This window comes from Centruroides sculpturatus, unplaced genomic scaffold, assembly GCF_000671375.1.
Source record: "Centruroides sculpturatus isolate CEXI.00-Female unplaced genomic scaffold, Cexi_2.0 scaffold2310, whole genome shotgun sequence".
Lineage (NCBI taxonomy): Eukaryota > Metazoa > Arthropoda > Arachnida > Scorpiones > Buthidae > Centruroides > Centruroides sculpturatus.
Genome location: NW_019386664.1, coordinates 14859 through 27737, shown reverse-complemented (window position 1 = coordinate 27737; position 12879 = coordinate 14859). Strand labels below are relative to the sequence as shown.

General features: G+C 24.2%; 1 protein-coding gene across 1 annotated transcript in view; it reads right to left on the bottom strand.

Annotated features, from left to right (window-relative positions):
- The window catches only part of LOC111615513 (aryl hydrocarbon receptor nuclear translocator-like protein 1), a gene marked incomplete at its 3' end in the record, with an annotated part of 33994 nt that extends 21818 nt beyond the window's left edge, over positions 1-12176 (bottom strand). The window contains exons 1-7 of the mRNA XM_023356917.1: positions 12095-12176; positions 6989-7048; positions 4714-4871; positions 4548-4627; positions 3408-3484; positions 2110-2182; positions 765-841 (exon numbers count right to left, since the gene is read on the bottom strand). Coding sequence (XP_023212685.1) covers positions 765-841; positions 2110-2182; positions 3408-3484; positions 4548-4627; positions 4714-4871; positions 6989-7048; positions 12095-12150 — 581 coding nt within the window. The remainder of the gene's footprint in view (positions 1-764; positions 842-2109; positions 2183-3407; positions 3485-4547; positions 4628-4713; positions 4872-6988; positions 7049-12094) is intronic.
- Positions 12177-12879: the final 703 nt, after the last annotated feature.

Below are 12879 nucleotides of genomic sequence, written 5' to 3'. Positions count from 1 at the left end.
TTGTAACCGATCGAGCTTTTACTCAATAAGTGTAAAACAAAATTTTGTACATGATTGTAAATAAACTTTCATGGTGAGATATAAAGCTTCGGTTATTTTATATAATCAACGAACACTCAAGTTAAGTGGTGCATCAACCACCACAGCCTGTATTCTTTTTTACTCGTCAGATTAGGAATAATGTCGCGCGGGCCGGATAGAACATTTCAGGGGGCCGCATCTGGCCCGCGGGCCGTAGTTTGCCCATCACTGGTATAAAGTAAAATAACAAAGAAATGGTGGTATGATAATACAGGATGAGTCAAGAGGAGAGGAAAATCAATTGGCAAATTATAGTATGGTTCTTTGTAAATTAAAAAATTTTATATGAACAGGGCTATTATAGTATTATCAGTAGTTTTGGAGATATAGCTGTTTGAAAGTTTCTCACAAACATCAATACAATCACTAACAAATGCTCAAAAATTGAACTATGCATGACTGACAAAAGTCAATAAAAAATTACATCACTTTGACTTACATTCCTGTCACTAACATCTGCTTTAGATAATGCAATGCAAAAATTTTGTCAATGGATGCACATCATCACCAAGTAATTCAGAGAAATGGTACATCATTTCTGGACACCAGTTGTACAGTGTATTGAGGTTCACAATTCAATTTTTGAGCACTTATTGTGAATGTAACACATGTATCATTCATTATTATGGTATGTATGCGAGCTATTTTCAAATAGCTGAATCTCTGAAATTAGAGAATTATACCCATGTTCATAGGAAGGTTTTTGTTTACAATGACTCATACTATCTCCCAATTGATTTCCCTCTCTACCTGACACACACTATAATAAATAATTATATTATTTAAAAGTAAAATATTGTAATAAAATAAAAGTTCAAAGATCAATGAATTAATTACTTTTTGGATATATATACAAACTAACAATGAAAAAAATTTAAAAAGAAAAGTAAATCTGTCTAACTATTCTGATCAGTATAATATTATAATAAGGTATGATAGAGTCATAGTTTTATTATGGTTTCTAAATTTAGTTTTATGGTCATTAGAAGAATCACATTCACAGATTCTGTGAATCTGATTATATTTTAATAAACTACTATTTTATTTTATTAGTTCATTCAAATGAATCACTATGAAATATCTATCCATATATATATATATAAGGGCAGTTCAACTTCTGTCTGGAATTTTAGAAATGGCAATGGAGTTGTATGTGTTACATAGTCCTAACTAATGTTTCTTTCTCTAAATACTCTCACTCCACACACTGACATTTCTCCGGTTGTTTTAGCAATAATGTTATGCTTGCAGAATATAAGCCTTTTGGCTGGTGTCAGAGCCACTACATGATGAACTCTGACTTCAGGGAATTCATTATGCTAAAGTCAGATATTTCAGATGATTCTAGATGGATCTCCTCTTTTTGAAAAATTTTTCAAAAGGGTGAAACAGATAATTGCATGGCAACAGATTGGCACTGCAGGCTGAATGATCTAATTTTCCAAAAGTCCATTGATTGCCTCTACTGTGCATAGGATCAAGCCCGATTGATGTCAAATTAATTTAAGAAAAATCAAATCATATCTATAATGAAATTCTCAAATATAATTTCTGAATTCCAATACTTCAATTTTAGATTAAACATCAGTACCTTAGTAACAAATTATATTAGCTAATATGTTCTAACTTTAATAAAATAGTAATAAGCTAACATTGATGAATTTACAAATTAAAATAAATTTTTTAAGTCATTTCTTTTCTTTTTAATGATATAATATTTTTAAAATTTAAAATTATTCAGATTTTTAAAAAATTTAAATTTGAGAATCTCCTATGAAAATATATTTTAAAATTAACATTTACTTCAATTAAAATTAACATTTTAATATTAGTATGATAATTATTACATTTATTCCACAATTTATTTCAACATTTATAGCAAAAGCAGCAGCAGCAACAACAACAACAACAAAAACAACAAAAAATAAATTTAATACAAATCTGCATACTACATTGTGATAATGATAAAATAAGACAATCTACAACCAATAACCAATGTGATGTATGGGAAAGCAATAAATTACAAACGTTTTCATAACACCTTCTGAGTTTTTCCTCAGGTTTTCTTAATTCTAAATAAACTGGATGTTCCAAAATCATTCTAGAATATAAAATTCGAATATAAAATCAAATCGTAAGATGAAGAGTTCAAATAAAGGGAATTTATGCACATGTGTTCCCACTTCATCTTAAATGTCATAAATTGGATGGCATTAGATTTATTAATCTAATGCCATAAATTTCAAATTATAAACTTTAAATAAAGATTTTTATTATGACAAAAATAACAATAAATTCACTTTAAACCATGTGATGTTTAAAACTAACCATGTAATTTTTTACTCTTTAAAGTAGTATAAAGCAGTGATGGGCAAACTTTTTAAAGAGCGGACCAAAGGAAAAGAAGAAAACTTTAGGCGGGCCAATATAATTGTAACCTAGCGCTGCATCTGAAAATCCAGGTGGCGCTATAAAAACATGTGCAGGCCGTCCGCCATATTTCTTTTTCTCTCTTTCGGCTACGCTACGCACGACGAGTGGATGTTCTGTACCGAAGCATGCTTGTAACCGATCGAGCTTTTACTCAATAAGTGTAAAACAAAAGTTTGTACATGATTGTAAATAAACGTTCATGGTGAGATATAAAGCTTCGGTTATTTTATATAATCAACGAACACTCAAGTTAAGTGGTGCATCAACCACCACAGCCTGTATTCTTTTTTACTCGTCAGATTAGGAATAATGTCGCGCGGGCCGGATAGAACATTTCAGGGGGCCGCATCTGGCCCGCGGGCCGTAGTTTGCCCATCACTGGTATAAAGTAAAATAACAAAGAAATGGTGGTATGATAATACAGGATGAGTCAAGAGGAGAGGAAAATCAATTGGCAAATTATAGTATGGTTCTTTGTAAATTAAAAAATTTTATATGAACAGGGCTATTATAGTATTATCAGTAGTTTTGGAGATATAGCTGTTTGAAAGTTTCTCACAAACATCAATACAATCACTAACAAATGCTCAAAAATTGAACTATGCATGACTGACAAAAGTCAATAAAAAATTACATCACTTTGACTTACATTCCTGTCACTAACATCTGCTTTAGATAATGCAATGCAAAAATTTTGTCAATGGATGCACATCATCACCAAGTAATTCAGAGAAATGGTACATCATTTCTGGACACCAGTTGTACAGTGTATTGAGGTTCACAATTCAATTTTTGAGCACTTATTGTGAATGTAACACATGTATCATTCATTATTATGGTATGTATGCGAGCTATTTTCAAATAGCTGAATCTCTGAAATTAGAGAATTATACCCATGTTCATAGGAAGGTTTTTGTTTACAATGACTCATACTATCTCCCAATTGATTTCCCTCTCTACCTGACACACACTATAATAAATAATTATATTATTTAAAAGTAAAATATTGTAATAAAATAAAAGTTCAAAGATCAATGAATTAATTACTTTTTGGATATATATACAAACTAACAATGAAAAAAATTTAAAAAGAAAAGTAAATCTGTCTAACTATTAAAAGATCATACAAGTCCAAAATATTTGTGAATTTCTAAAATGATTTGATGGCAGAAACAATGTAAAATTATTTATGAAAATAAAACTATAATGGAAAAATAAATTTGAATGATGTGAAATTATTTTAATTGTAAAATTTATAATCAAAATGATTTATTATTGATTATTTACCAGTGCTGAAAGGAGATATTCATTCATACTTGTATGCACATATATGACATTATTAAGAATGAAGTATAATACTTTTAGCTTGATTACATTTTTACTCAAATTTTGGTAACATTTATGCCATCTATTAAAATATGAAAATATGTAAATTTCAGATAGAATTATTTTATATTTAAAGTTAAAAATATATATATAATTACCATAACAAAATACTTTAATAATATTTTACAAACAATTTTACAGTTTTTCATAGTTAGTATAATTTTTTCATTTTTCTATTTTTAATTAAATATAACCTCCATCCTTTGCACACTCAATTATTTTATTTAATATTTGAAATTGGATTCCAGTTAGCAACATATAGTCACCAACTGACAGACTGAAAAAAAATCAAATAATTATTTTATAATATTTACTGAAATAATCAGTAAACATTATAAAATGTTTAGCATTGCTCATTATTTTAATATTTTATTCATAATCAGCTTTATTAGTTGCAAAATTTATCTTTAATAACCATTATTTTTAAAAATCTATTTGAAATAATTATAGTTTAGAACTGTTATAATATAATTTTGAATTATAATGATTTATAAGAAACAATTCAGAAATAATTAAATAACTTGTTTCAGTTTCACAAAATAAAAACTTAAGTTTTGATCATTTTTGATTGATTTAGTTAATTAAATACAATTATACTATAACTGAAATCATTTTTAATTAATAGCTTTAAAGTTAAAAAATTTTACCTCTAAAATAAGATGCTTTAATTCATCATCAGATAAAAATGATGGTTTATAATGACCTTCTGTATATGAATTCATAGAACCTAGAGAAAATATTTATTAGACAAATTTTATAGTATTCAAGAAAATATTTTTTAATATTTGTTTTATTACAAAATAAATATAATACCTCTCAGAGTTTTCATATGCTGAACAGCCATACGAAGAACAGTCAATTTATCTAATTTTCTTGACATGGCATTACACATCGGAATCATAGAAGAAAGTTCAGTAATATAAGTGTTCATTTTGTCTCTTCTACGTTTTTCGATTTCACTGTGATTTTGTCTTTAAATATTATAAGCAAGTATTTGTATTATTAAAATGATGTTATGAACAAATATCAATAATGTGTAATGTTCTATATTTATTTTAAATTCTACAATGAGAATTATTTTCAAAAAGTTACAATAAGTCATAATAATAAAGCTATATTCATTAAATTATTAAATATTTTAAATTAAATGTTTTGTTATTCAGTTTGAAAAATTTAAATTCATTTAAATAAATTGAAGTGAACTAATAGCATCACTGTTATGAGGCTGATTTAATTTTTTTAAATATTGTTTTAAAATTTTTTTAATTTAAAAAAGGTCATTTTAACTTCTATTTTATTAATCTAGAAAATAATAAAAAATAAAAATTAAATCAATGTTTTCCTTTTGGTTTAATTTTTGTTTTTTTATAAATAGTAATAAATTAAGGTTGAAACTAATTTTTTGCCCTTGAATAATATGACTCTAGAAAATTTCAAAATTCAATATTGGATAATTTTTTCTCTTTTAATAAAAACATTTAAAAATTTAGTTGCAAAATAAAGTAATGAAAATTTTGATTTAATAGCATATTTTTATTTCATGCTTTTGTGGTTATTTTTGTGAATTTTATGATCTATTATGAAGTCAGTTCTAATTATTTTTTAAATGAAAATTCTCTCGTCAAACTAATCTTTATTTTTTCATATTAAATACATTTCCTGATTAGTGTGGATTCAATAACTTTTTGGAATGCATTAGCTATACCAGCTGGGATTTTCCTTTACATAAAATCTCTTAACTTATAAGTGAAGCAATTAAATTTTGTTCTATTTTGCTGAATTAAAAAGGTCCCTACATATTTTATGAAATCTTTCAAAAAAAGAAAAAGAGACAGTTAGAAATAATTTCTCTAAACTCTTAAATAAGTAAAATATTAAACTAATATGATATCAAATATTTTAATTCAGTTATACTTCTGATACAAAGATAAAAAAAATAATGTACAGTACAAGATACAAAATTATTTTAAACTATTGCATATCATTATAGTATTGAGTTATGATCAGTGATGGATTAAAAATTTTTAGAGTCTTTTGCACGAAGTTGACCAACTAGTCGAACAAGCAATAATGGTTGCTATAGAATATAATATGTATCAATAAAATCAGTACTGTCAGTTTGGTGGACCAAAGTAAGAACTCATCTTAGTTGGTTTACATGATACAACTACCACTGACAATTTGTCTGTGATTCAAATGTTTACACAATGCCTTGGAGTATGACTATCAAATTGTTCTGATTTAAAAGCATGCACAAGAGCATTTATTTCTCTTGAAAATAGTAAGAATACAATCTAGCATATGACTGTGATTTCATCATTGATTAGTTTAAAGATATGACAATGAGAGAAATATCTGACAAATTAATTTTGTGTGGCATCATTGTGACTTGTCAAACCAAGGTCCAAAAAGAAATTGTTTGTTTGTTCAAACAAGACAAATCCATATAAATATAGTAGTTTGATGATATTTAATCTTGTACTCTGTACAGTGTAAAATAAAATGTAACTATATAATTCTCCAAATTTATAATTTTTTCATGCTGATGTTTAATAATTTTTTAAGTATATAAGTATTTTATTAATATTTTAAGTATAAAATAATAACAAAATAAAATCTCAACTAAATAATTCTTGAACATTCCATAATCCTGTGTCTACAAGTGTAGGAACTCTACTGGTAATTCAATGATCTGAAGAAAGGAAATAAAATCTATTATGTATTTATGAATCTTGATTCAAAATTTCATTTCTATGAAAGTTGATGTCTGCTTAAATTAAATCTTTATAGTAGAAATTTAATTGTGCCATTTGTTTCTATTTTAGCTTGGCATTAATGTAATAATAATTTGTAATAATAAATAATAAAATTTGTAAACTGAATTAAAATACAGTATTTAATATTATAGTAGTTTGATATTTCATATATTTAAAAATTTAAATTAATGATTGACTTTTTCTTTTGTTAAAAGATTTTTGACAGAGAAATTTCATAAAAACAATGTAAAACATATACAGTTTAAAGTTAAATATAGTTTAAAAGGGTTTTTTATATTAATCATTTAATTATTTAAAAAATTAAATCTTACCTTTTGGTTTCATCTGAATCCAGTTTCATTTTCATATCATCATCAAATTCATTCATTTCACTAAAATGAACGTATATAAAATTTATCATCAATTCTTTACTAAAAATGTATAATAAAATTTAATATATCAAAATTTAATTAAAAAATTAACATTAATTAACAAAGTTAACAAATAAGTAATCTCTTAAGCATGATTTTTTCAAATCTTAAATTATCATTTCTTATAAAGAATAATCTTCATGTTGTTTTGTATACATTTTTGATGTATTTGTATTCCATGATAAATTAAAAATATTTAAAAAAACACTATATAAAAATACTGTTTTTAGAATAAATAATTTGTTTAATTTAATGTTTTCAAACATTCTTCAAACATTAGATAAAGAGTTTCATATATTTTTGGTTCAAATGTTTTTAATGTGTCATGATATAAAGATTAAACTTTATATAAATATAGGATTAAAATCATAGATCTATTGTAGGATGACAAGGTACTCTGATTTCCAGAGACTGTCCCTGGTTTTACCTGTTTATAATATTTGATTGTAGAATCAGTTTGTAATTGAATCAATTTTATTAACTTGTCAATAAGACATCACCAATAAATCAATAAATAAATTTTTAAAAATATCAAAGTTCAATCAGTTTTAGACCCATTTTCACAAATTCTGAAATGTGTCCCTTGCTGGATTATAAATAACATGGTCAATTTATCCATTGTCTAAAACAGTAGTCGCCAACCTTTCTGATCTCACGGACCACTAAACTCACAATTTTGAATCCTGCAGACCACTATCATAAATTTTTTTATGATACAAACATCTATAGAATAATGATCATAAAAGTCCATTGTACTTTATTAATATGAAATTCAATTGTATAATTATAACAAATAAGTGTGAAGTTTGTTGTGCTTACTTCAAATAAGTTTATGAATTTTTAGCTCCTTTACACAAAGGACGACAATTGCACTCATATTATCATTGATTATTTATTTATTTATTTATTAACATTATTATTTATTGATAACAGTCATTTNCAATACAGTATTATTTATTTATTTATTAACATTATTATTTATTGATAACAGTCATTTCGTTTTTATATTCAAATCAAAAACCCCCAATGAGTGAGTAAAAGCAACCAAGCATTTTGCATTTCTTTTGTAATACTTCGCCTAACCTTCAGTTGATCAATGTCCAAATTTCTCCACGGACTGCCAAAATTTTCTTGCAGGCAACTACTGGTCTAAAAATAGATTTTGATTAATAATTTTTTTTTATAAATAATAATTAGGTGAAAATGGCAATTATTCTATTTGATTAAATGAATATTTATTAAGCATATACGAATCATTTAAGGGTTCTGTTTCTATTTATATATTTGACTGGAATAAGCAAATAGATTCAATTTTATCTCCTTCAGTAATATCTTCTCTCTGGATTTTATTTGAAAAACATATCTGAGATTAAAAGTTTTTTATTTAAAACTTTTAGTTTTTTTTTAATAGACAACTCTGAATATTACAATTTATACTTCAGATGCTATTTTACTATTGTATATCCATCCAAATATTTTATGACATTATAAAATATTCAATAAAAATACCATTAATGAAAGTAATGAATTCATTTCAAATACTTAATTAATTAAATAGATAAATAAATATTGTCATTTTATTAAAATTTTTTGCATGTAATAATGGTATTTACAATAAATATGTATAAATTATTTGATTACATGTATTCAAATTAATCTATAGATATTTATACTAATATGTTCTAAATTGAATAATGTGGCACCTCAATATTTATTATTATATAAGCATATTTCTTTAAAGAATGTTAAATGTATGCTTCTTGAAATAAAACTGCTGTAAAATAAGAGTATTGATTAAAAACAATTTTTAAAATTGCACACATATATATGTAAAGCATAGAAAACAATTTAAATAAATATTATGTCATTTATTTCATATAATAAGTCTGTAAAATAATAAATAAAATCTGTAAATTTTATATTATGATTTTAATGAAATTAAGTTGATTCATGAATTTTGTTAGTCTTATTTCAATATTAGCTTGTTTAAGCTTAATAAAAGGCAAAAGTGATATTTTAAACCATCAATCTGTTTACTAACTGTAATATACTGTATATTTACTGTAGATGTTAATTAATACAAAAAGTGATAAATATTGAAGGGTAAAAATTTCTATTTTGAATTTAACAATTTATTCATATTAAAGAGTAGGAAATGATGATTTATATACAAAATATTTATTTTGTTTAAATACAATATAAATTTTAAAAAGATTTATGATTATTACAGTTTCAATTTAAATAAATTTTATAAAGTATATATATTTTAAAATTGATAATTGTTTATAAGCCATATTACTTATAACAATTCAGATTACTGTTGTAATTTTGTTTTGATTTCAACAAAGGCTTGATACATGTCAATTACAATATTTTGAAATGTACAAAATATACCCATTTTATTTTTTAACTAATTGATTTTGATTAAAAATAATACTTTAAATAAAGAATATTTTATTTTCCTTTTATTCTCTTATAAAAATAAAAATATTTACTATTATTAGAGTTTCAATTTTAATAAATTGCATAAAATATAAATATTTTTAAATGAATGGGAATTTAAATCATATGAAAATATTGTAGAACTACGAATTTTCTTTCCAATCGATATATTGTAGTAAAAAAAAATATAAGAAATTCTAAAAAAAATTTATGAATTAATTTATGAGAGGATTTTCCANTTTTAATGTGTCATGATATAAAGATTAAACTTTATATAAATATAGGATTAAAATCATAGATCTATTGTAGGATGACAAGGTACTCTGATTTCCAGAGACTGTCCCTGGTTTTACCTGTTTATAATATTTGATTGTAGAATCAGTTTGTAATTGAATCAATTTTATTAACTTGTCAATAAGACATCACCAATAAATCAATAAATAAATTTTTAAAAATATCAAAGTTCAATCAGTTTTAGACCCATTTTCACAAATTCTGAAATGTGTCCCTTGCTGGATTATAAATAACATGGTCAATTTATCCATTGTCTAAAACAGTAGTCGCCAACCTTTCTGATCTCACGGACCACTAAACTCACAATTTTGAATCCTGCAGACCACTATCATAAATTTTTTTATGATACAAACATCTATAGAATAATGATCATAAAAGTCCATTGTACTTTATTAATATGAAATTCAATTGTATAATTATAACAAATAAGTGTGAAGTTTGTTGTGCTTACTTCAAATAAGTTTATGAATTTTTAGCTCCTTTACACAAAGGACAACAATTGCACTCATATTATCATTGATTATTTATTTATTTATTTATTAACATTATTATTTATTGATAACAGTCATTTCGTTTTTATATTCAAATCAAAAACCCCCAATGAGTGAGTAAAAGCAACCAAGCATTTTGCATTTCTTTTGTAATACTTCGCCTAACCTTCAGTTGATCAATGTCCAAATTTCTCCACGGACTGCCAAAATTTTCTTGCAGGCAACTACTGGTCTAAAAATAGATTTTGATTAATAATTTTTTTTTATAAATAATAATTAGGTGAAAATGGCAATTATTCTATTTGATTAAATGAATATTTATTAAGCATATACGAATCATTTAAGGGTTCTGTTTCTATTTATATATTTTACTGGAATAAGCAAATAGATTCAATTTTATCTCCTTCAGTAATATCTTCTCTCTGGATTTTATTTGAAAAACATATCTGAGATTAAAAGTTTTTTATTTAAAACTTTTAGTTTTTTTTTAATAGACAACTCTGAATATTACAATTTATACTTCAGATGCTATTTTACTATTGTATATCCATCCAAATATTTTATGACATTATAAAATATTCAATAAAAATACCATTAATGAAAGTAATGAATTCATTTCAAATACTTAATTAATTAAATAGATAAATAAATATTGTCATTTTATTAAAATTTTTTGCATGTAATAATGGTATTTACAATAAATATGTATAAATTATTTGATTACATGTATTCAAATTAATCTATAGATATTTATACTAATATGTTCTAAATTGAATAATGTGGCACCTCAATATTTATTATTATATAAGCATATTTCTTTAAAGAATGTTAAATGTATGCTTCTACATTTAACATTCTTTAAAGAAATATGCTGTAAAATAAGAGTATTGATTAAAAACAATTTTTAAAATTGCACACATATATATGTAAAGCATAGAAAACAATTTAAATAAATATTATGTCATTTATTTCATATAATAAGTCTGTAAAATAATAAATAAAATCTGTAAATTTTATATTATGATTTTAATGAAATTAAGTTGATTCATGAATTTTGTTAGTCTTATTTCAATATTAGCTTGTTTAAGCTTAATAAAAGGCAAAAGTGATATTTTAAACCATCAATCTGTTTACTAACTGTAATATACTGTATATTTACTGTAGATGTTAATTAATACAAAAAGTGATAAATATTGAAGGGTAAAAATTTCTATTTTGAATTTAACAATTTATTCATATTAAAGAGTAGGAAATGATGATTTATATACAAAATATTTATTTTGTTTAAATACAATATAAATTTTAAAAAGATTTATGATTATTACAGTTTCAATTTAAATAAATTTTATAAAGTATATATATTTTAAAATTGATAATTGTTTATAAGCCATATTACTTATAACAATTCAGATTACTGTTGTAATTTTGTTTTGATTTCAACAAAGGCTTGATACATGTCAATTACAATATTTTGAAATGTACAAAATATACCCATTTTATTTTTTAACTAATTGATTTTGATTAAAAATAATACTTTAAATAAAGAATATTTTATTTTCCTTTTATTCTCTTATAAAAATAAAAATATTTACTATTATTAGAGTTTCAATTTTAATAAATTGCATAAAATATAAATATTTTTAAATGAATGGGAATTTAAATCATATGAAAATATTGTAGAACTACGAATTTTCTTTCCAATCGATATATTGTAGTAAAAAAAAAATATAAGAAATTCTAAAAAAAATTTATGAATTAATTTATGAGAGGATTTTCCAACCTGACAGCTTTTCTGTTTGGTAGAAGATCAGTTGTCGAATCGATATTCATGTCCATTTTTTTTATAATGCGTTTTCCATACGACTATATATTATATACAATATATAGCACATATATATGTAGCTTTATTATATAATACGATTCAAGTTAAAATAGAATAAAATATTTGTTACAAAATCAATTTGAATTATTTTATTTTCCGAATCTTTCTTTACATTCTTCTCTATATTAATTAATAATTATCGACCCGTATCTCGATTTCTTTTTCAAAAATGAAGATGACATGCCTCCATTAAGATTTTTAATAAAAGATTAATGTATTTATTATGTTAATTCGTAATTTTATGCCATAATTATTCGTATACTTTACGTTATTTTTCACAAGGCTGATTTTTGCCGGTTGCTGAGGGAGTAAAAACACGGGATGACTCGGATCCGATCCAGATCAAAATCAGAAATTTTCACTTGATCTTTGACCCGGGTGTTTCGGATCATTTCTTTCTTCGTCCACCTGACCGTACCAATTCATGCGTGTTTCTGTTAATTTAATTAATACAACCTCTTAAGTGTCCGCAGCAAAAACAATTGCCATTCTTTTCTTTCTTCTAAATACTTTACAATGAGTTGTTGAATCGTCGTAACCCATAGTAATTGTGATGTTCAGAGATTTTAGTTATAGTCGTCACGTAGACAATTTGCGCAAGACTGAAAGTTCCCAGATTAATTCTCTGTCTTGTGAGTACTTTTTAATTATATCAATATTGGGTTCGGACTGGTCTACAATAC